Source organism: Lathamus discolor, chromosome Z (assembly GCF_037157495.1).
Source record: "Lathamus discolor isolate bLatDis1 chromosome Z, bLatDis1.hap1, whole genome shotgun sequence".
Classification (NCBI taxonomy): domain Eukaryota; kingdom Metazoa; phylum Chordata; class Aves; order Psittaciformes; family Psittacidae; genus Lathamus; species Lathamus discolor.
In genome coordinates, this window is record NC_088909.1 from 48,581,705 (window position 1) to 48,605,128 (window position 23,424).

At 38.5% G+C, this 23,424-nt stretch overlaps 1 protein-coding gene across 2 annotated transcripts in view; it reads right to left on the reverse strand.

Annotated features, from left to right (window-relative positions):
• HSD17B4 (hydroxysteroid 17-beta dehydrogenase 4) overlaps window positions 1-23,424 on the reverse strand; it is a 67,826-nt gene that overhangs the window by 9,343 nt on the left and 35,059 nt on the right. For both annotated transcript variants that reach the window (XM_065662173.1, XM_065662174.1), the window contains exons 18-22: window positions 13,015-13,084; window positions 9,600-9,706; window positions 9,215-9,301; window positions 6,766-6,855; window positions 3,824-3,962 (exon numbers count right to left, since the gene is read on the reverse strand). In XM_065662173.1, the coding sequence (XP_065518245.1) occupies window positions 3,824-3,962; window positions 6,766-6,855; window positions 9,215-9,301; window positions 9,600-9,706; window positions 13,015-13,084 (493 nt within the window). The remainder of the gene's footprint in view (window positions 1-3,823; window positions 3,963-6,765; window positions 6,856-9,214; window positions 9,302-9,599; window positions 9,707-13,014; window positions 13,085-23,424) is intronic.

A 23,424-nucleotide genomic window follows, 5' to 3' on the forward strand; every position in this document is an offset into this window, starting at 1 on the left:
GGATGCTGTGGGAGACAGTATCAAATGCCTTACTGAAATCAAGAAAAACTACATCTACCGCTCTACCATCATCCCTCCACCTAGTCACTTCCTCATAGAAGGCTATAAGGTTGGTCATACATGACTTCCCCCTCATACAACCATGTTGGCTGTTCTTAATGACCCCCTCATCCTTGATATGCCTAGTGATGGAGTCAAGAATAAGTTGTTCCATCATCTTTCCAGGGATGGAGGTAAGGCTGACCGGTCTATAATTACCCGGGTCCTCCTTCTTGCCCTTCTTATAGATTGGTGTGACCTTTGCCATCCGCCAATCCTCAGGCACCTCGCCCGTTTCCCACGACTTACCAAAGATGATGGAAAGTGGCCTAGCAATGACCTCCGCCAGCTCCCTCAGCACCCGTGGGTGCATTCCATCCGGACCCATCGATTTACAGATGTCCAGATTGCATAGCTGATCCCTAACCCAATCCTCATCTACCAAAGCAAACTCCTCCTTTGTCCTGACTCCTTCTGGGGCTATAGAAATCCGGGGCCCTCGGGGAGAGTCTGCAGGAGTAAAGACAGAGGCAAAGAAGGCATTCAGCACCTCTGCCTTCTTTATATCCTCTGTCTCCAGGGTACCCACTTCGTTCAGCAGTGGGCCTATATTGCCTCTTGTGTTAGTTTTATTTGCTATGTATTTGAAGAAGCCCTTTCTATTGTCTTTAACCCGACTAGCAAGATTGAGTTCCAAGGAGGCCTTAGCTGTCCTAATTGCCTCCCTACATCCTCTAACAACTGTCCTATATTCCTCCCAAGCGGCCAGCCCCTCCTTCCATAATCCATAGATTCTCCTTTTCCACTTGAGTTTGCCCAGCAGCTCCTTGTTTAACCACGCCGGTCTCCTAGATCCCTTACTTGACTTCCTACTTATTGGGACGCTCCGATCCTGAGCTTGGAAGAAGCGGTCCTTGAATGCTAACCAACTATCTTGAGCCCCTTTACCGCCTAGTACACTTTCCCATGAGACTTCCCTTAGCAGTTGACTGAAGAGGCCAAAGTTGGCCCTTCGGAAATCCAGAACTGTGGCTTTGCTAGGTATTCTATTCCTCCCACACAGGATCCTAAACTCCACCATCTCATGGTCACTGCAGCCAAGGCTGCCATTGACCGTCACCACTTTGACCAAACCCTCCTTGTTGGCGAGTACTAAATCTAGCAGCACTGCTCCCCTAAGTTGGTACGTCCACCATTTGCATTAAGAAATTATCATCAATGCACTCGAGGAACCTCCTAGACTGTGAATGACTGGCTGTGTGAGTCTTCCAGCAAATATCGGGGAAATATTACTGTCACCCTCACTTTTTAAAGTAAAAAATTATTTTTTGAAGGCTGAAGTTTCTAATTGTGTACAGAACTTACATTCCTTTAACAGAAAGAGTCAAGCTTTCAAGTCAGCTAATGTCAGTGTTACATATCTAAATTGGCTGTCTAAATCTAATTCTCATCTAAATTGTTCATGTGCATTACAAGTCTTGAACATATGAAGATCTGTCAGAAATCTTTTGCAGTTAAGATATTGTCAATAACCCAAGAAAGCTGTCTTCCTTTGAACATGTAGCCACAAACTACTCTCTTCTTCCACATTCACCATGCAAAATGAATTATGGTAGCATCTGGTAGAAGAGACAGTACACGATGATGCTCTTGAACACTGAATAATAATGTATGCAAATAAGCAAAAAGAATTAAGTTGGCAATTGCTTAAAAATCTTCAGTGCTTGCCTTTGGAAGGTCTTCTGCTTTGTGTTTCTTTGTATTTTTTGTAATGACTAAAACATGTTCAAGAAAATCCCCAAAATAAAAATTCCATCATGTACATACATACATATATATATATATATATATACACACATACACGTCATCATTAGAAATTTACCATCAGAATTAAATAGAAAGCAACAGTAGTATGCTATTAATCAACATAAGGACAAACTGTGAGAGTTGTCACAACTGCTAACATTCTGGTTTTGAGTTTACATAACTATTTTAATATTACAATATTTAGATTACTATGGCTGTCACTTTTATTGCATTTAGTTGCACATTAAACAATACACATGACTAATGTCATGTACAAAGTGACCTCTAGTAAACACAAGTATCCACTTTAAGTGTTTTGGAGTTTAATCTACGTACTTCTAATATATCTGCTAAAAGTGTAAGCAACAACAGAGGAAAGACTACATAAGCCTTCTGCCCAAGTTCTAAGCATGGCCATCATTTAAAGCACTGTTAAAGTGGAAATCTGCAGACATTAGAAATAATTAAGAGTATCAAGAAGTTTTAAGACAGATATTCTGATTTAAATTATGCAGTATTTGGCCTCCTTCTCAGTCTGATGTATAGGTACTCAGCCTGCATAATCTGCACAGGTGTATTCAATATATTGAGAAACTGCTATCCAAGTGGAAATCACCCTTTATCCCTCAGAAATTGCTTATAACTATTATCAATATTATAATAATTATTATTATGCTTATTACTGTTACAATACAGCTAGAACTTATCTTGATAGATCTACATATGGAATTTTCATGAAACTTGACAGCAGTTTTGCTACTCAGAATCACTGCTGGTTAACATTAGGAAAAAAGAAAGTGGAATTATATGTTTCTAAACCTCTCTGTAAAAGAAAGAACAGTTTCTTAACCATAATAACCATTTATTGAGAACAGACATTGCAGAGACTTAACAATAGTTAAAAAAGTCACAGTCAATGGGACAAAGCACTATAAAGACCTGCTGACTTACCAATGTCAGTCTCTTCCCTTAGCTCATCAAAGGGCAGCCCACCTCATCTGCATCTACCCCAAAACTACTCTTTTGACTAGATCCAACCATTCAGACCAATAAAAATGAAGCAGTCCAGTTACACACCTGACCCCAAGACTTGCACTTTTCCACAAATTAAAGGCCTGATAGTTATAACCTGACTCTACCTTATTCCTTTGGAAAAGCTTTACATCCTACTAATAGATCTTTCAGGACACCTCTGGGGGGAAAAAATAAATTCCAAAGACAATTATATTTATTTCATCACTAAAATTAAACTGCTTTTTTTAAAAAAAAAACTGTCCTTAGAAACTGACCACAGGAGAATTTAAAAAAATTTTTGAGTACGTAATTTTGCCCCCATCAGTCCACTTGACTTGTATGATCCATTTCAACAGGAAACACCACCACCACCACTCCTGACCCATTGCTATTACAGGCTTCATCATCAGTTCATCAACACAGTCACATGCTTAAATGATGGGTAAGCATCACTATACCTTCATTAACCCTGATCTCAGAAAACTTTATGGGAAGAAGCTAGGCTATATTTTAACTGAAATTAGAAAAACAATGCAGTACACTTCTTTGTTTAGATTAGTTCGCATGCACATCACCAGCAGGCTGATTACTGTAACACAGAGCTCCAAGCAGGTTAATTTAGCCTGCTCATCTAAGTGCAGTGATAATGCATTCTGGAAAATGTAAACAGAAATGCACTAAAGTACTAGAGGATGGTTTTACTGTGCCTACATCTAGATAGGCAAGTTACAGAAGAATGTTCCTACCTAGAAAGGTTAGCAACTGCCATTATAGAACTTTATCTACCTCCTTGTCCCTTGTGCTTTCAGTGTGCATTCAGATTTTTAAGTCCTAGTGAATATTCATCCACTATCTTATGCTTATTTTCAAGGTATCAGCTTAATTAGAATGAGAATTATTACTCTCATGTCATTAAATAAAAAAAAAAAAGGCATCAGGGTATTATATAAAATCTACAACTTACTCCACTGCGTTGCTGTTTTTCCATCTTTAGTGATGTCCCATTGGAATATGGCATTTACTTTCTTTACCAATTCACTTCCAAGCTCTTTTACACGATGACCAATTTCTTCAAACACAAGGTCACTCTTCAGTCCTGTAGTCTTAAAAAGAGAGTATGAATCATTTAAAATTGAAACTCTGCTTAAATGTACTAAATAGGTTTATTAGTTCAAGCACTGTGTCCAGGAAAGTCTTTACTGCAGAATTACTACATGCAATTGAAATTTCTTCCACCCTAAATAATCACCTCTAGCAACTGCCCGCATTAAAGAAAACATTCAAGCAGAAAATGTTTCATGAACTCTTCTTGAGAATTACTTAAAATCTTGCAGTTTTTGTCATTTGTTACTACAATTTAAGATATGTTTAATGATTAGGGCTCTAAGGGCTTTTAAATTGTCCTTTATTCCCTCTGGAGAATAACCATTGCCACTTTTTTCCATGGTGGATGCCATGTTGGTTTTTAGAACACAAAAATGTCTTTATCAGTACATGACTTTAACTCGACATGGAACATGTTCAAAACATACTGCATTATGAACACAGTCAGAACTCCAGTGTGGACACTTACCATTTAAGAGTAGGATTAGCTACTGTTACGTTTGCTTTTCCAATGTATTATATTGCAAGCCTTTCATGTCTTTCTTTAACAAGTATATGCACTGGATAAAATGCTACACTTTAAGAAGCTGATCCAGTGACATTTTTCATCTAATTGGAATTGGACAAAAAGGCTCCCACAGCTTGAGTTGCTCTGATGCACCTACATGTACTCTAATGTGCAATACTCCTCACGCTGCTACCTTGTCACCTCTTTGTTTAAGCCTAACATTTTTCCATTGCATAACAGAGTTCCCAATGACATCTAAATTTGCCTGTCTTCACTCACTAGGCTCATTTTCCCTGGTAGATGTCTGCCTCTGTCAGCAAACTTTTGCCAAAGCACTTTTTTTCAGAGTAAGCTTGAAGAAAAAAAAAACCAACCTGTTCTGCCCATGTTAAAAGAAAAAATCTCTGTAATTATTTCACTGAAAACCTGTAATGCTTACACATTTGAACTTCAAATGCAGATCTGGCAAGAGTTCAGAATGTTAGAGGCCTAAACACAACCAGCAAAAAGAAAAGAGATTCCAAGAATATATCAGCAGCTTTCTATGAATGTTACTATCTTAGTACCTCATAAACTTCAACGCACTGAAGTTTCATCCTTTGCAAGCAGGAATCAATAGGGGGAAAATGACAGTTTATTAAGGCAATGCATTGCACATCTGTGTCTTTTAGACCACATTAAGAACCCAGGACATCCTTGGCATTGCTTGTACCATACTGTCTGTTGTCTCAAATCCCATACCCGCTGCTTAATGAAGGCATGCAGAGCGGTTTTTTAAATATATATATCATAAAGTGTGTATCGTGTGTTAGGCCTATCCCTATGCACAAACAGCTGTCAGAGCCTTCTTTCAAAGTGATTCAATGACAAAACTGTTCTTTTCTATGGGTACACTAGCTCATTTTCATTTGTTCCGTTATTCTAATGCCTTCCTGCCACTCTCCCCATGTCTCTATGAAAAAATTGAAAAAGACCACATGCTGTCACAAGTTATATTGAGTTTGATACTCAACATCTATAAAATAAAAACAAAATGCTCTTTTTACAGGTAGAACCCCAAATTATAGGGACTAATTTCAGTCTTAAGTTAAGCCAGTGCTCAAAACTCTCACTGGTGCATGACCTCATTAATTTTGCCACATACATCACAATGCTTATCCTAACAGTTCAACTGGCATCAAGCACTTCAAACATCAATCAACCTGTGTACCTTAAAACATCTCTATTTTTCCCAAAGCAGATCTTTCAGCTTCTGTGTATACAACCACATGTGTTTACATCTCTGAACTTGTATACTCATCTAATTACTGCAAATAAGACTAGAGATCACAGAATCACAGAATCCCAAGGGTTGGAAGGGACCTAAAAAGATCATCTAGTCCAACCCCCCTGCAAGAGCAGGGTAACCTACAGTACATCACACAGGAACTTGTCCAGGCGGGCCTTGAATATCTCCAGTGTAGGAGACTCCACAACCCCCCTGGGCAACCTGTTCCAGTGCTCTGTCACTCTTACAGTAAAGAAGTTCTTCCTGATGTTAACGTGGAACTTCCTATGCTCCAGTTTACACCCATTGCCCCTTGTCCTATCACTGGATATCACTGAAAAAAGCCTAGCTCCATCATCCTGACACCTACCCTTCACATATTTGTAAACATTGATGAGGTCACCCCTCAGTCTCCTCTTCTCCAAGCTAAAGAGACCCAGCTCCCTCAGCCTCTCCTCATAAGGGAGATGTTCCACTCCCTTAATCATCTTTGTGGCTCTGCGCTGGACTCCTTCAAGCAAATCCCTGTCCTTCTTGAACAGAGGGGCCCAGAACTGGACGCAATATTCCAGATGCGGCCTCACCAAGGCTGAGTAGAGGGGGAGGAGAACCTCTCTTGACCTACTAACCACTCCCTTTCTAATGCACCCTAAGATGCCATTTGCCTTCTTGGCCACAAGAGCACATTGCTGGCTCATGGTCATCCTCCTATCCACCAGGACCCCCAGGTCCCTTTCCCCTTCACTACTTTCCAGCAGGTCAACCCCCAACCTGTACTGGTACATGGGGTTGTTCTTCCCCAGATGCAAGACTCTACACTTGCCCTTGTTAAATTTCATCAAGTTTCTCCCCGCCCAACTCTCCAGCCTGTCCAGGTCTCGCTGAATGGCAGCACAGTCCTCTGGTGTGTCAGCCACTCCTCCCAGTTTTGTGTCATCAGCTCTAAGTATTTTTCACATGTTTTTTCACAGAAATAAACCTTAACTATTCTGCTTTGCAAGTCAAGACTTCCACTGCTTCTCCCTACCTTCAGAGGCTCCCGAGCAGAAGTTTTATTCATGGCTGGTACTATATCCACATAGCCCCCAGCAATAGCAACTTCTCCAGTCTCTTTGACCTGTGGTGGGGGCAAAAATGCCATTAAAGAGGTAACATATTTACAAAAAATCACAACAGAATGACAACCAAGGAGTCTGCCTTACATTTTAAAATCAAAGATGAAGACAAGAGCAAACACAAAAGTTCCAGAGTGAAAAAAATCCACACATAAATGTGTTTTAGTTTTGAAGCCATTCTACTTTGCTTTACAACAGCTCTTCAATGTAATTATTTGCCTCATGAGAAATTATACCAAAATATATTTCTGTTTTTATGTTCACAAAATGGTAGACAAAAACTTATTTATCTGAAAATTTACCTCCAGTGTAATAAGTTAACGTTATTTCATAAATAGTTCAGAGACATGTATAATTTTCCTTGAGGTAAATATGCGCATGTCAAGAGTTCATCTAGCCAGTTATCTCCAGGTGCCTTACACTGCAACTTGCACTAGAAACGATTTTTCATGCATTGTAAAAATAGAAACAAGAAGAAAGATGAAAAACAGCTGAATTAACTTCTGTTTAATTTTTTTAAATAGTCAAGTCAGAGGAGAAAATTATTTTCATTTTGGCAGTCATTTTAAAGTGTCTGACAAACCATTCTGACTTATGGCAGCAAAAAGACGACAGCAAACTGATTCATTCACAATGCATAGTTACCTTATTGCACAGTTAACTTATATGCACAGCTGACCTTATTGCACAGGTGAAATTAACACAGAAAGACTATATAGTAACAATTAAATAATGCCTAACAGTTGTCACCTGCTGCCACTGCACTTCAGACAACAGTGAAAATGCTTTTAGACCGGCATATTGAAGTCATATGTCTACTTTCAGTTTGATTTAACTTGAGTTTATTGCAACTACAATGATAGCTTTACTTCAGACTAATCCAACATGCAGTAAGAGACAGAATTCTGAACAATTCATAACTGCTGAAACAAGGCAGTTTTCCATAATCCTGTTCAACATTGCCATTTCTCTCCAAAATTACTCCACCCTTGGGGGGGGGGGGGGGGGGGAAGTACAAAAATCCTACATATTAGCAAAAAAACTCTACATATTAGCAATTACTAACCAAATCCAGCTTTTAAACACAACAAAATATCCTACTCTGTTTACAAATTCCAAAGGGCTTGGAATTCTGTTACTTTAAACTTCACATGCAAAGACTAAAACCTGAAGGCTAGAAATTTTGTTAGGACTGAATATAGATATGCCATCTCCAATGTAGTAATCTCCAAATTTCATTTGAGGCACCAAACTGTCGTGTTTACTACTAGTATGGAGAGACAAGAGTTTGTACACAGTAGCCTTGATGTTACTGTCATTCTGAAAATCTATAGCTGCTAACGATCACCAGGTCTGCAAACAAAATTTACCTCCTTCAGTCAATTTTATTCCTCAAAGCTGTATTGCTGCAGAAACAGCAACCCCATGTCCTTACAATGACTCTTCTTGTTTGATTTTGTCTTCCCAGTCCTGCCTGCAGCTGCAACTATAGCTGCTGCTGTACTCACTTATCAACAGCTGGCTACATTTTTACAGACACAGGGCTGCAAAACATAGGCACTCCAAAGCAATGTAATTTGCATCTGCATAAGCCTACACATGTTGACAAATACCCATGGCAAACATAGCTTAAAAAACTGACAGTTTCATAGAATGCTATGACAGAAGCAAAGGGTATTTAACTTTTACTCTGCACAGAGTATTTTACCCTTGGCTTCCAGAAAGTATTCTACTAAATGTAGGAGAGGGTTACAGGATACCCACACAAAACGCTAACAGCAATGCCAAAAAAGCAGAATAATAAAAAACTGAATCTATAAGACTGTAAATTCTGTTTTCTTGTGGTTACTACGTCCAACTGCTATGAAACTTCAATTTTTACGTAGGTTGTTCTGTATCGAGCAGCTTAAATTTAACTCAAGCTAAGATAAATTTGTAGAAGTTAACCTGGGTAAATTAACTGTCAGCAGATATTTAAGATAAACAAATGTTAAAAAATATGTATATCCATGGTTATGATTAACTGTACAAATCAAGTACAAACTATGCTGACCTAGGAATGACTGCTTTTTGTTTGTCCACAGTGGAAAATACAGAAAATACAATATAATAAGTAATATGAGAGCTCATTTCATTGTAAGGAGTATATGAGTTGTAAGTCATATGAGTATAATGGTATTCTTATTGGAATCGCAGTGACACCAAAACCAAGTAAGAATATTTCCTTCTATTCACATAATGCTTTTACAAAACCTTCTCCAATGGTGTCCTTGATAAGCCACCTTTTGCTGCCCTTCATGCCCCGAGTCTTTTAACCGGCACATCTTTCTCTTAAACCAACAATGGTGAGTGTGTTCTGACCTTGGTCTGAAAATGGATTCTATTTCCTTCCTTCCACATTTCCGTTTGTAGAGTTTGGCCTGGAAAGACTGGTTTTGCAAAGCGAACCTAAAGAAACAGAAATGTGGATGTGAACAAAACTACACTATGTACATGCAAAGCTTAAAAGCACAGGCTCTACTGAAATGAGAAAAAGGAAAGAGAAAAATCAGGCAACTAGTCAATGTAGAAAGCCTGAATATTTAAGTAATCATATCAGAAAGAGGCATTAAAATGTAAGCAGCAATAAATAAAAGCAACTGTGACAGTTAAGACAGTGCAAAAGCCTTTTCCCACCCTGAAGATTTTTTTTTTACAGTAAAACCAGAAAAATAAAGAACATTAACTGCAAAGGATGAACACAGACCTTGATCGCCTTGAATCTATTCACATCATTATTAGCAAACTGCTTCAAAATGTTTCTAGCAGCAAACCCAAAGGAACATAATCCATGAAGTATAGGCTTCTTAAATCCTATTGAAGAAAAAGTAACATTTGGCATTCTTAATATTAGGAGTTTGTATGTTGCTTCTCAAATACAGACATTTTATTCATAGTATTTTCCGCAATAATGTTCTTAATACTTTTTAACCTAATTTATCTCACTGTTAAAGTATCTGTTACCATTTATAGTCTCTAGTTTGTGTCAAAGTAAAGTGCTCACTGAGAACTGGCACCCCAACACTTTGTAAGACTCAGAAGTAGGATTAATCCCTGTCTGTAGAGGTGACAAAATGAAAAGTAAGGAGATTGACCTTTTTAGTATACATGCATAGGCATACCAGATACACAGTTACATGGAAGTATGCATTTCAAGGGTAAGAGGTACGGTAATGACCAGAAAGTGGTGATACTAAGATTATTTGATGCTTCCCATTTTTAATTCGTGTTTATGGTTGCCAAAATTCTTCAGATGTTGTGCACACTTCAGGGTTAACTTTATTAAGGAGTAGAAAGCTGAAAAGATTGCAAACATTTTGACCACATCTAACGACAACAAGAAATTTACAGTGTTTATTTATACCAGCATTTTTGGTCAGGTTTTGTTGCAGTTCTGTGCTTTGGAACTGGAGCTGAACCTTGGCAGAAGATAATCTGTATTAGTGTCGAATCTTTCTCTAGTTCTGTCAAAGTCTGAAACAATAAACCTTTGAAAACTTCCCCAAGATCTGCTAAAGTGCAGTGGTTAAATTTTAAACATTTTGTTGTACAGAGTATGTTCTGATCCCTTAACAGGTTGCTCTGACCTGACAGGGCACATGAACAGTAACTGATCATACTTTCAACAGCCCACGGATTCAAGACAGGTCTGTCCAGCTTTGGCTCTGAAAGCAGTTCTTTTGCCTGAAACTCATCTGCCACTCTCGGCTGCCAGTCCAACTTTTTCTGAGCTCCAAACAGTACCTCACAGCATCTACACAGCATGAAAAGTTGTCCCAAGGGACAACAGCTGGGTGAAAAAAAAAGCAGAACCAAAACCAAACCCAAAGAAACAAAAAAGAGGAGACAAGAGAAAGTCTAGCCTGCAGAGCATCAGAAGATGTAGAAGAAGAAAGCACCTTCAAGACAGACCCAAAAAAGCCACAAGACCTCAGAGCCAGGAAAGATGAGAATTCAGAGGCATGGCTCAAAGGGAAGACAAGACTAGCAGGATAGTAAGGATGAGAAATGAGTAAGGAAGAGAAACAGGAATTTTGACTCATTAGGTTAGGATACACGACAGAAGACAGGCTAAAAGAAACATAACTCTGTGTTCTTGCTTTAACTATTCCGTTCTGGTAATCCTGCCATTTCTCTCCTGCAAAAAATATTGGAATATACACACTTAGCACCCTGTTTTCTGAACACTGTGCAGAAAGTATTTCTGAAAGCACAAAGGTACCATGCAGTCAATCTTAAAACAGCTTAGTGGTACTACTGTAACAGTATCACTACTCACTGTCTTTTTTACAGAATGTTATAGAGACATTTAGTTCTTTGAAAACCTTTTTCAATTCACCACAAAGGAAGCAAAACCCACCACTATTTCCAGAACTCAGACAAATACATACAGTCCTATTCTCCCCTCTATTTTCTTTATAAAACTAATGCATACTCAAAGAAAAATCCATGAGGCAATCAAGTTACTTTTTATCTAGACTGACATGAGAACAAAGTAAATGTTGCCTTCACTTTCTAGTATCTCAGAAATACTCAGAAACTACAGGCATAAAAGCACAAGAATATAAACAGGTGTTTCCATGCAGCATATCTCCTCTGAAACGTTACCCATACGAAGGCTGAACAGTAATCTGGGAACAACCTGTGTGCATTACACTGATAGGTTTCTTCCAGTGCATACTGGTGAAAGCCAGTCAAAGAGAACATATACAGAGATTAAAGAGAAGAAGATGTCTGAATATGCCCAAAGAAAACAGCTTTTCTATAACTACAAAGTATTTGTGGAATATCTTTATAGGAATATTCTTTGCTTGAACCTACAGCTGGTATAGATATTTGAAGATACTGCCAGAGTTGCTATTCCGTAAAATCCAGTGCAGCAGTTTTCTGTTCGGACAAAGAGACAACCTCGTCTACAGAGTTAGTTTAATCTTTCACTTATGTCTAAGTGCTGGTGCTCATCGTGTGAGCAGGCAGAAGTTTTCTACTTTTCCTGTTTTGTAACATTTTTATAGGATTATCATCATTATTTTATACTCTGAGGTTTCAAATATAATTGTGTATTTTTCTCCTCTACCATCTTCAAGACTAATTGGGTGATTCCATCTAATTATCCAAAACCATCGGATGAACAAACAAATAGAAAGGTTTAATAAACCACGGAAATCTCTTTACTGACTCTAGTATTTGGTTATCATTATATAGTAACACAAACTTACATGGAATTATACAAAACAGTTAACCAAACAATTAGTATGTATTCATGAAAGGAGACTATTTGGGGAAGTAAATTAAGCATGATATGAATCAAGAAGCATAACTCTGCTCTATTTATCTTAGTAAGAACATCATACAGTGATAATTCTGTTTTAAAAAGAAGTCACGGGAAAACTGCAGACCAATTATTACAGACCAGTATTTTCATGTAAAGATTATGATGATAGCACACTTATTCAGGGAAATTTCTTAAGTAAATAAAATTGCTGTCTGCCTGGAGTAATCACACTATACTACTAGCACAGCCTGAAAAGAACTCTGAAAAATACCTTTACAACAGAAATTTGAGAGAACAGACCCTTCTGTAGCAACTAGCAACTCTTCTCTGCAAGAATTAGGTAATGTAGTCTATGGTCAATTGCTCTGGCATGTACCGTTACATAAATGAATAAGCTACTGCACTAGCAGGAGAGGCAGCTAAGCAAGCTAAGCATCTAAGACCAACACACTCTCAAAATTATTTACTTAGAATTATCTATCAAAGACCTCACACAATTCCCTCTGAAGCTTTTGACAGGCAATTATTTCTGCTTATAGGTATTTGAATATTTCTTAAGAAATTAATTTCTTATGAAACAGAGACTGTAAAGATAGGATAGTGGCAACAAGGTCTAAAAGGAAAATGGGGTAGGAGGCTGGTTTTCACTGTAGGTAATGATTACAGTGAAGTGTTACACAGAACTCTGAAGACATCTAATGGTGACTCTAAGAATAGCTGCCAAAAAAACCCCACTTTTTTCCAGTTTGTTAAAAGTCATACAGATTAAGTGGAAACAAAACAAACTGAAAATACATTTACATCATACTTCATCCAAACATTAATACAATGGTATCCCTCAGCTCACCTCCAAGAGCAGCAAAACTTGGATCAACATGTAAAGGATTCCAATCCCCACTCAGCCGATATAAGGCAGCCTGCAGAAACAGAGAAATAAAAATGAGAGGCTAGCTGTCTTTGGCAGAAATAAGCAGCAGTCATTCAAAAAATAAGGCCAGATTAACAAACATCACAATTTACTAGCCCTTAGATAACTTACCCTAAACCAAAGCAGGTAGAATAGAAATTAAATGTTATTGTGTAGACAAACTGCCAAAACTCCAGGGAAATGTGCCAAGAACTGTGTGTGGACTTTGTACATAAGAAAATAATACAACTGCTTAGTGAGAGTTAAAAATCAGCTACTCTGCTGGCATACAAATCCAGCTTCACTAAAATTTGGCAACAGCAAAGTACCGCATTTTCTAGAATTTGCCCATAGGTCCTTTAGCTTGAAAGGTAATTTAAAGGAGTCTTTTCCCATGACAGATCCATCCACAGTTTAAATAAAAAATGAAAAAAACTTTTTTTTTTTAAACACACATGCAACCATCCTTTTTCAACATTCATCTTACAAAGATTCATCTTACAAAGATCAGAAATATCCTTATCCCTTCGCAGAGTAATGTGATTGACTAATATACTTCTCTCTTAGCAGCTTCATGGGTAGCTGGTCCCAGTATTAAAAGCAAACAAACAAAACCTCCAAGTAACAGGCCAAGTTTTCTAGAGGACTTCTGCTTTATGTTAAGTATTCTGTTTCACTAGTAAAAAGCAGAGAAATACAACTTCAGCGTCTTGTATGTACTGTGAATGTGAATAAATCTGAGAAATTCTGAAGATTATGGCTACTGTACTTCAGTTTTCTTTCTCTGTGTAACGTTAACATTTTCATTATCGAATTATATTTGCTATACAGTGGTCAACAGACCACTGGTGTGGCAAGCCACCCTGTGCTTGTCTTTCTGGACTAAAAGCTTATTCATCATATTCCAGTGAAATCCAGTGAATAAATGATTGTAGAATACTCTCTAGTGTGACATTTCTACAAGTATGGACAAAATCAGTACACATTACTAACACTAGTGAAGATTTAAAGAATCTAGTATTTTTGCATGATGGCATATATAAATTGAATGTGAATTTAACCAAAATGAACTTTTAAATCCTTAGTTTAATAGCGTACATTACTGGCCTTTGGAACCACTTATCACTAAACATTTTCTTCCAGGATTTCAGACTGGGATTGTAAATTATTTTTTATTCTTTTTGAATCACTTTTCCTTTTGAAAAGTAAGATGGCATCACTAGATCTGAAATTTCTAAGTGTAATTCTACTTTCACCCAAAACTTTTTTTTTTTTTTGTAATTATCTTCCAAATGATCTTATACATTCTGAGGAAAACAGTAAAGTCTGGAAATTTTGTATTAATGTAAGACTACAGTTCAGATGCATCCAAGTTTGCTCCGCCAAATGGGACAAAAGAGAGGGAAAATAACTGGCTGAATTAACAGTTACCTTAGCTATTTCTACTTCTTGGTGATGTTGTAGGACTGATCTAAGTTATCTCACCTGGTGAGAAGAATAAAGTCAAAATCTCCTGAAGGCAGTATCCTCCAGTGCTAGGACTCTACAGCTAGCAATCTACAAGTAAAATCAAGTACAAAAGACCAAGCCAAACTGACTGGCAAAAATCCTATGCCACAGAAGACATTCTATAAGGGGCACCCAGATAGTGTGTGGTGAAAGACAGTGCTGGTTGAGGGTGGAACAGGAAAGCAAATTGAGATAATGTAAATATTTACACCCTTGTTATGCCACTAAGGCAGCTGGAGTGAAATGATGAGTGGGAAGAGAAAGCTACCAATATCAAAGTTATAGCACCATGAAAGAGACTTTTAGTGAGGAAGAGACCCTTAGCTCCTTAGACAAAAAAGAAAAAAAAAGAGTAAACTGACAATTTAAAGAGTTGCTCTTGACAGAATTCTACAAAGTAGAGCCCATTACTGAAGTACTTCATCACTGAAGTTTTCTTTCAAGAGACTCTTAAATTTTAACAGCGAATTACCTGTCTTGAGAACGAGAAATTAAAAATTGCCATATATGAAAAAAATAATTAAATTACTTTTTAACCAAATTAAAATTCTTAGGTCTTACATTAATTTTAACTTTTACAAAAGCTGTCAGCAGGCTATTTTCACAAAGGAGCTGCTGCAATAACTTTTAATTCAAACTAAATATCATTTAGTTTAGCACTGAAAAATTTTATTTATGTATAACAAAAAAAGGCAAATTTCTGTTTTAAGCTCAAATCTCAACTTAAATCTAGCTATGTAGCTGTTGCTTACTAACTAGCCACTTCCTTGGGAGACAATACTATCAAATGCTTTTCTAAATTACTGTAGTAAAAAATACTTGTAATTTATTGCTAACAAAATAAACATAGCATTTAGGAAATTATTAAGCTCAGATAACTAAATGTGATCAATGTATTTAACTAAACGTCTGACATATGAATATAGGAGACAGCACTTGTCTTTTTGTACTTTCAATACTTAGAGTAGCACTGGTCACAGCTAGAAAACAAGTAGGCTAAACTGAATAAGCAGTTACACAGCACGTTATTTCAGATTCAGTGCAGCCAAGTCAGGTCTGCCAACAATCTTCTTTTCATTTACCACAGTCTTTAGTATTATTTCATTATATACATTACATTTCACATGAGAACAGAACTGTTTCAAAGCCTCACTGGCTCTACTTTCTATATTCCTTGAATAATGACATTTCCTGAAGTTCTGAGTGACAGCATTAAATATAAAAAATTAAAAATAATAATAATAAAAAAAAAGGGATGCATCCTTAGAGGTTGATGAGAGTCAATTAATGTGAGATTAGCTGGTGCAGTGCTGTGTTTTTGATTTTCAGCCTGGGAACAATGCTGATAACACCGATGTTTTTAGCTGTTGCTAAGTAATGTTTACTCTGACCAAGGACTTCCTGAGTCTCATGTTCTGCCAGGGACAAGGGGAAGCCAGGAGGAAGGAGAGACAAGACACCTGACCCAGACTAACCAAAGAGGTATTCCATAGCACAGCAAGTCATGCCCAGTATATAAACAAGGGGGAGTTACCCAGAAGGTGTAGATTGCTGCTCAGGTCTGGCTGGGTATCGGTCGGTGGGTGGTGAGCGGTTGTATTCTCTTCCCTTATCATTATTATTATTGGTAGTAGCAGTAGTGATTTGTGTTATACCTTAGTTACTGGACTGTTCTTATCTCAACCCGTGGGAGTTACATTCTTTCCATTCTGCTCCCCATCCTTCTGGCAGCAGAGTGAGAAAGGAGCGGGGAGAGTGAGTGAACAGCTGCGTGGGTCTGAGTTACCAGCTAGGCTTATACCATGACAGAGGTATTAGATTGAAGTCAGTCATAATGTGGTTAGATTGTTTTCCAACTAATAACACAAACTGTCAAGTCTCATTTCCTAACAATTTAGGAATTCTGCCAGACCACAAAAGAAAAGGCAAGATCCAACCTGTCCATGCCAATTTTTCAGTCTTGCCTATGGACCGCAATAAAGGTCAGTAGTAAAGCTAATAAAATAGTAAGCCAACTATCCATATATTTCTCCTTCTAATGGGGTAAAAAAGAGCTCTTTTGAAGCTAAGCCTAACAGCTTATCAAGTATTTGTATACTTGATATAAAAATAGGCATGTGTATATGTATGTGTGTATACTTTACCTTATTTAAGTAAAAGCAAGCAGTCAAGCAATCTTGTGAAGAAAAAACAGCCACAAATTTTATCTACACATTTCAATGAGCTCTGGTTTACATTAAGGACAATTAATGTATCCAGTTAAATTGGCAGTGCTGATGCTTCAAAGGCTCAAATATAGCACAGTACTTAAGTAATTCACTGTAGTTAAAATTAAGTAGCTACTCTTTGACTATCTGAAAACCCCATTTGTCATATCTTCTTTTTTAATCATTGATTTCTGTGAGGATAAGGAGAGATATTAGGAAAAAGTAATTAGTAAAAAACAACACATATAAAGATACAAGGTTTTATCTCTTCGTCCAGATAAGCAACTATTTCTCTCAAAGATGACATGTGGAAAATAAAACGGGCAGTTTAAGTTGTTCATAATGATTTTTGATGCCTCAATACACTTTGTGGAAATCTGGATCACACATGATTCTATTTTTTTAACAAGACTGTAATCAAAAACCACAAGTGTATAGTTTCCTGAACTGCCTCAGGATTCCAATAATAGAACCTTAGTGGTCTGGACTACACAAACACTCTTTTCCCCTACAGACCACTGACTCCCTCAAGAATAAGAATTACTAAAATGTTCAATTAAAATACCTTCACATACACAGCTATAAACAAGAATAGGTATAATAAATATAAAAGAGCACTACATCTTTTCTCCTTCCATACCCCACATTATTCATCTCTTTAGTGGTTATCCCTACCACATATTTTTTCAAATTCAAAATCAACATTTATATTCTGGCACTGGCTTCACAGAACATTAGGCGTTTTATCAGCAGCATGGCAAATGTACATATAGCCTTTCTTTTAACAATGCCTCTCTTAACCACTTGGGTTTAGGGAACTTCAGGTGGAGTAACACTGTCTATATCCTGTACTAACACATGCACAGACAAGTAGGAAACAAACTCTTGGTAATGAAAAGTTAAACAAAATGAGTGCCAGACTAGTATTTTTCTTCTTTTACCACATTACCACACAAAATTCTAGTATAATCCAAGACTTTAACTATTTTTCAAAATTGTCATGATCAGAAAATTATATACTGATCTCTCAAGAGGAATAAATATAGAGGGGTAGGGGATCGTGTGTAAATATTGAAATTAGCATCACAACAGCTAACAAACTTTTCATTACTATTACAAATACTATAAAATTTCAAGGGCTTTGAAAGTGTCATCTCTGCACACTGAAATCTCTAGACAAATTGGGAAAACATTATCAAATCCTTTTGCTTTGCTTGTATCATCCTTTGTTGTTAAGCACTTTTTTTTTCTGGCATGTTGTCTGTATCTGTGAACCTACTGCAGCACTTCCATTTTCTCTATCAGGAAACAAATTATTTATGCTACAAACAGGAAAAAAAAAAATCACCTGAGGCTCGCACTCAGGAGGCTCTCTTGTGCTATTATCCAAAGTTAATTTAAATTCACATGCTTTCAGGCAATGATGTACTACAGTCTTTACAGAGAAGGACATTAAAACCCTCCATTTGTCCTGTAACCGTATCTTCCCCACTCCACATGTAGATGTTGTCATCATCTTCTCTCTCATGACTATATTGCACTTATTCAGAAAACAATCTTAACACAAAACACTGACCTTCTTATAACATTTTTCTTCTAATCTGTTTAAAATAAGCATAAAATCTGTCCAGGGAAATAACCAATTGTTTTTCCCATATAATGTTAACAGTTACTTACTATATCCACACATATAGAATCCTAGAAGCATCCAATAGTTAGGTTGAGAAAAACCTTTATGATCATCAAGTCCAACCATAAACCTAGCACTGCCACAGAATCACAGAACAGTTTGAGTTGGAAGGGATCTGCTAAAGTCATCTGGTCCAACTGCCTTGCTATGATTAGGGACATATTCAACTGTAACAGGTTGCACAGAGCCACACTCAGTCTGGCCTTGAATCCCTTAATGCGACATCTGCGTGTCTTTTAAATACTTTCAGAGACAATGACTCCATCACTTCCTGACCAACTTGTTCCAATGCTTGATAACCCTCCTGGTGAAGAGATTTTTCCTAAAATCCAATCTAAACCTGCCCAGTACAACTTGAGATCATTTCTTCTCATCCTATCATTTGTTACTTGGAGAAAGAGACTGACACCCACCTCTCTTAACAACCTCCTCTCACATTGTTGTAGAGAGCCATGAGGTTTCTTCTGAGCCTTCTCCTCTCCAGACTAAACACCCCCAGTTCCCTCAGCCATTCCTCATCAGGCTTGTGCTCCAGGCCCTTCTCCATCTTCATTATCCTTCTCTGAACCCACTCCAGCACCTCAATGTCTCTCTTTTGGTGAGGGGCCCAAAACTGAACACAGGATTCAGGTGTAGCCTCACCAGTGCTGAGTACAGGGGGATGATCACTGCCCTGGCCCTGCTGGCCACGCTATTGCGGATACAGGCCAGGATGCTGTTTGCCTTCTTGGCTTCCTGAGCACAAGTTGGCTCATGTTCAGCTCCGTCAATCAGCACCACCAGGTCCTTTTCGACTGAGCAGCCTTCCAGATACTCTTCTCCAAGCCTGTACCGTTGCACAGGGTTATTGTGGCCCAGAGCCAGGACCTCGCCCTTGTTGAATGTCGCACCATTGGCCTTGGTCCATTGATCCAGCCTGTCTAGACCCCTCTGCAGAACCTTCCTATCCTCCAGCAGATCAACACTCCTGCTCAACTGGTGTCATGTGCAACCTTACTGAGGGTGCACTCAATCCCCTCATCTAGATCACTGATGAATAAATACTAAACAGAACTGGCCTTAGTACTGAGACCTGGGGAACACCACTTGTGATTGCCTGCCAAATGAAATTAACTCCATTCACCACCATTCTTTGGGCTCTGCCATCCACCCGGTGAACAGTACACCTATTATAGCTATGAGCAGCCAATTTCTCCAGGATAATGCCGTGTTGAAAATGGCATCAAAAGCTTTATGAAGTATAGGTAGACAACATGCACTTCAGCAGGTCATCTGGTCATACCAGGAGACTGGGTTGGTCAAGCAGGACCTGCCTTTCATAAACCTGTGCTGACTGGGCCTGATCACTTGGCTGTGCTACTTGATGGCACTCACAGCTTTCCCCAGCACCAAGGTCAAACTGACAGGCCTGTAGTTCCCCAGATTCCTCTTCTAGATGGGCATCACATTTGCTAACTTCCAGTCAACTGGGACCTCCCTGGTGAGAACTGCTGATAAATAATGAGTGGCTCAGTGAGCACTTCAACCAGCTCCCTCAGTACCCCAGGGTCAAACCTAGCCAGCCCCATAGACTTGTATGTGTTTATGTGGAGTAGCAGGTATCTGACCATTTCCCTTGGATTACAGTGGCTTAATTCTTCACCCCATCCGTGTCTTCCAGAGAAGAACTGGTCTTACTATTAAAGACTGAGGCAAAGAAGCTATTAAGTTCCTCAGCCTTTTCCACTATGTTTCCCCTGCATCCAATAACGGGTAGAGATTCACCTTAGCCCTCCTTCTATTGCTGACGTATTTACAGAAACATCTTTTATTGTCTTTTACAGCAGTAGGCAGATTAAGTTCTAGTTGGGGTTTGGCCCTTTTAATTTTCTCTCTCCATAACCTCATGACACAGCATTGTGGTGGACTTGGCACAGTAACAGTTGGGCTTGATGATCTTAAAGATCTTTTCCAACCCAGCTAATTCTATCATTAAGCTTCAGACAATCAAAGCACACCCTAACATACAAGGCTACCCTACCACCTCTCCTTCCTTGCCTATCTGTTTTGCAGAGTTTACAGCCATCCACTGCAGCACTGTTAGTCGTGTGAGTCATCCCAGCATGTTTCCGTGATGGCAGCTACATCATAGTTTTCCTGCTACACAGTGGCTTCCAGCTCCTACTGTTTGGTGCCCATGCTGGGTGCATTGGTGTAGATGCATGTCAGCTGGGCTACTGATCGCACGAGTGTTTTGGGGAGAGAAGCCCTGTTCCTACATGACCATTTTCAGGGACTTCTGTTGTTTCTAACACATGAATCATAGAATCATAGAATAGTTAGGGTTGGAAAGGACCTCAAGATCATCTAGTTCCAACCCCCTGCCATGGGCAGGGACACCTCACAATAAACCATCCAACCCAAGGCTTCATCCAACCTGGCCTTCAACACTGCCAGGGATGGAACACTCACAACCTCCCTGGGCAACCCATTCCAGTGCCTCACCACCCTAACAGGAAAGAATTTCCTCCTTATATCCAATCTAAACTTCCCCTGTTTAAGTTTTAACCCATTACCTCTTGTCCTCACTACAGTCCTGACAAAGAGTCCCTCATCAGCATCCCTAAAGGCCCCCTTCAGGTACTGGAAGGCTGTTATGAGGTCTCCACGCAGCCTTCTCTTCTCCAGGCTGAACAGCCCCAACTTTCTCAGCCTATCTTCATATGGGAGGTGCTCCAGCCCCCTGATCATCCTCGTGGTCCTCCTCTGGATTTGTTCCAACAGTTCCATGTCCTTTTTATGTTGAGGACACCAGAACTGCACACAATACTACAACTGAGGTCTCACAAGAGCAGAGGGGCAGGATCACCTCCTTCGATAACTCTTGCATCTTTGCTGCTGCATGGGTCTCCATTCCCTACCTCAACTGAGATTGCAGACTGAAGGTCCTCCGTAGCACACTGTACCTCAAACATCAGTGTGCTGCCCCCAGGCTTACATCCAGCAAAGCTGGTTTTATCCATTCTCCCCTGCAAATCTAGTTTAAAGCTTTTTTTTAATGAGCCCTGCCAACTCCTGTGTGAAGATCCTTCTCCTCCTGCACGCAGGCCTAGTGTTGTGTAAAGCACTCCCTGATCAAAACCTCTAATATTCTGCTAGTGACACCAAGCTCAAAGCCAGGTGTTGATCTATTGGCTCTTCCTGTTTCTTCCCTCATCATTGCCCATGCTCTTTAAAAAGAGACACAAATATTTATATAAGCTTAAAATGAAAACACAAATGAAACCTGTGTAAAATAAAAGATGAATTTCCATAAAGAAGTAACAACATCCCAATTACACAGAAGCTTGTAAGGGTCTTATCACACCATCCTCAAAGTAGAGTACTGGCAAATAGTACTGAATCCATCAACAACAGGCAGAAAACATTTCACAATAGGTTTTAGTTTTATAATTCATTAGGTTATGAAATGTTTCTCATGCATCCCTTTCCTCCCACGATGTCGTTAGTAAGTTTTTATTCCAAAGTCCACTCTTTCACAACAAACTAAATTTGTGTATAATTGTCTTCACAGTTTTTTCCAGTTACATTAAGAACTGTAGTTTTAACTGAACTTGACACAGTGAAAAACTAAACTCAGGTAGCTAGAAGACAGCAGTATGACTGAAAGGACTGAAGAACTTGAGAATTACTCAGGAAGGTAAGGACGCTTCTGCAGTCTTAGTCACAGGATGCTGATGACAGTACTTGAAACATGGCAGGTGCCAATTATTTTCTCCTCTTTCAGAGAAAACAGAAAAGAACTGTATTTTCGGAAAACAAAAAACCCAAACCACTAAAAGGCAGCAATTTCTTCACGCCCTGTCAGTAGATGCTTGATCTATACCTAGAACAGAAGGCTTTACATAGCTTGTATATTTTCAATCCTATCTGATTATCTAGGTGTGAATTTACAGAATCTCTATAAAAATATCTGAATGAGTAAAGAGTCATCATATTCTCTAAACTGTTATTTGTTTTTTTGTTGTTTTTTTTTTTTTTTCATGCTGCTTACCCTATCACATTCTCAAAATCAACACTGGATGCTATATGCCACTCCTTTAAACACTCTGTATGTAATTAAAATGTCCCAGGCATTTATAAATTTCCTACTTTATAGACTGGAAATTATAAGGCAGCAGAAATGGTCATAATTTTCAACAGTACAGACCAATTCTGACTCTCCAATTTAACATTTGAAGGCTCAGTTCTTCAAAGTGCATCACATTTTTGAAGTGCACTGTACAAGTTCACAACAGAGCTCTTATGAATTTCAATTTCACCCTGTGATTCTCAGACACCCACCTGCTGCTAGTCTGACTCCCAAATTTCACCTCCAAAATTCATTCACCTCATCCTCTCCTATCAGCCATCGATTAAGAAGCACTCACGTCTGAGTACTTTGGTATATCTGGGTAACAGCTGCCTGCAGATCGTAAGAATTTTATGGACAAAACAAATAAAATTGATTGTCAAAGAACTGCTCCAACCAGTCACTAACCAGGAGATTATTTTCCTTTCATTACTCATTCCCAGAATACAACTTCTTGCAAAAAATAACATGGGAAAACTGACTTCCTACAGTATCTCTGCTCATCCCTCTCTTTGCTTGTGGAAGGAGTTCTTGAAGGAGAAGGACCATTTATGCCTGCATGACTGAAAGCTATCATAAAGCACTGCATACAAAGGTGATTTAAACTACAAATAAATGAAGCTTTATGTGGAATTTTTATCTTTTTAGAGATTTTGCAACATTTAAAACATTATTGTAGTTTACCAAATGAAAACAACTTAAACATGGCAGGATATAAAAAAGCTGCTTCTCTAATGGATCCATTATGAGTCTCAGTTTCACCAGCTGTAACACAGAATTTAAAATTCTTGAAAGCAAGGACAGCCAATTTTCCTGACCTTTAAAATGACAGA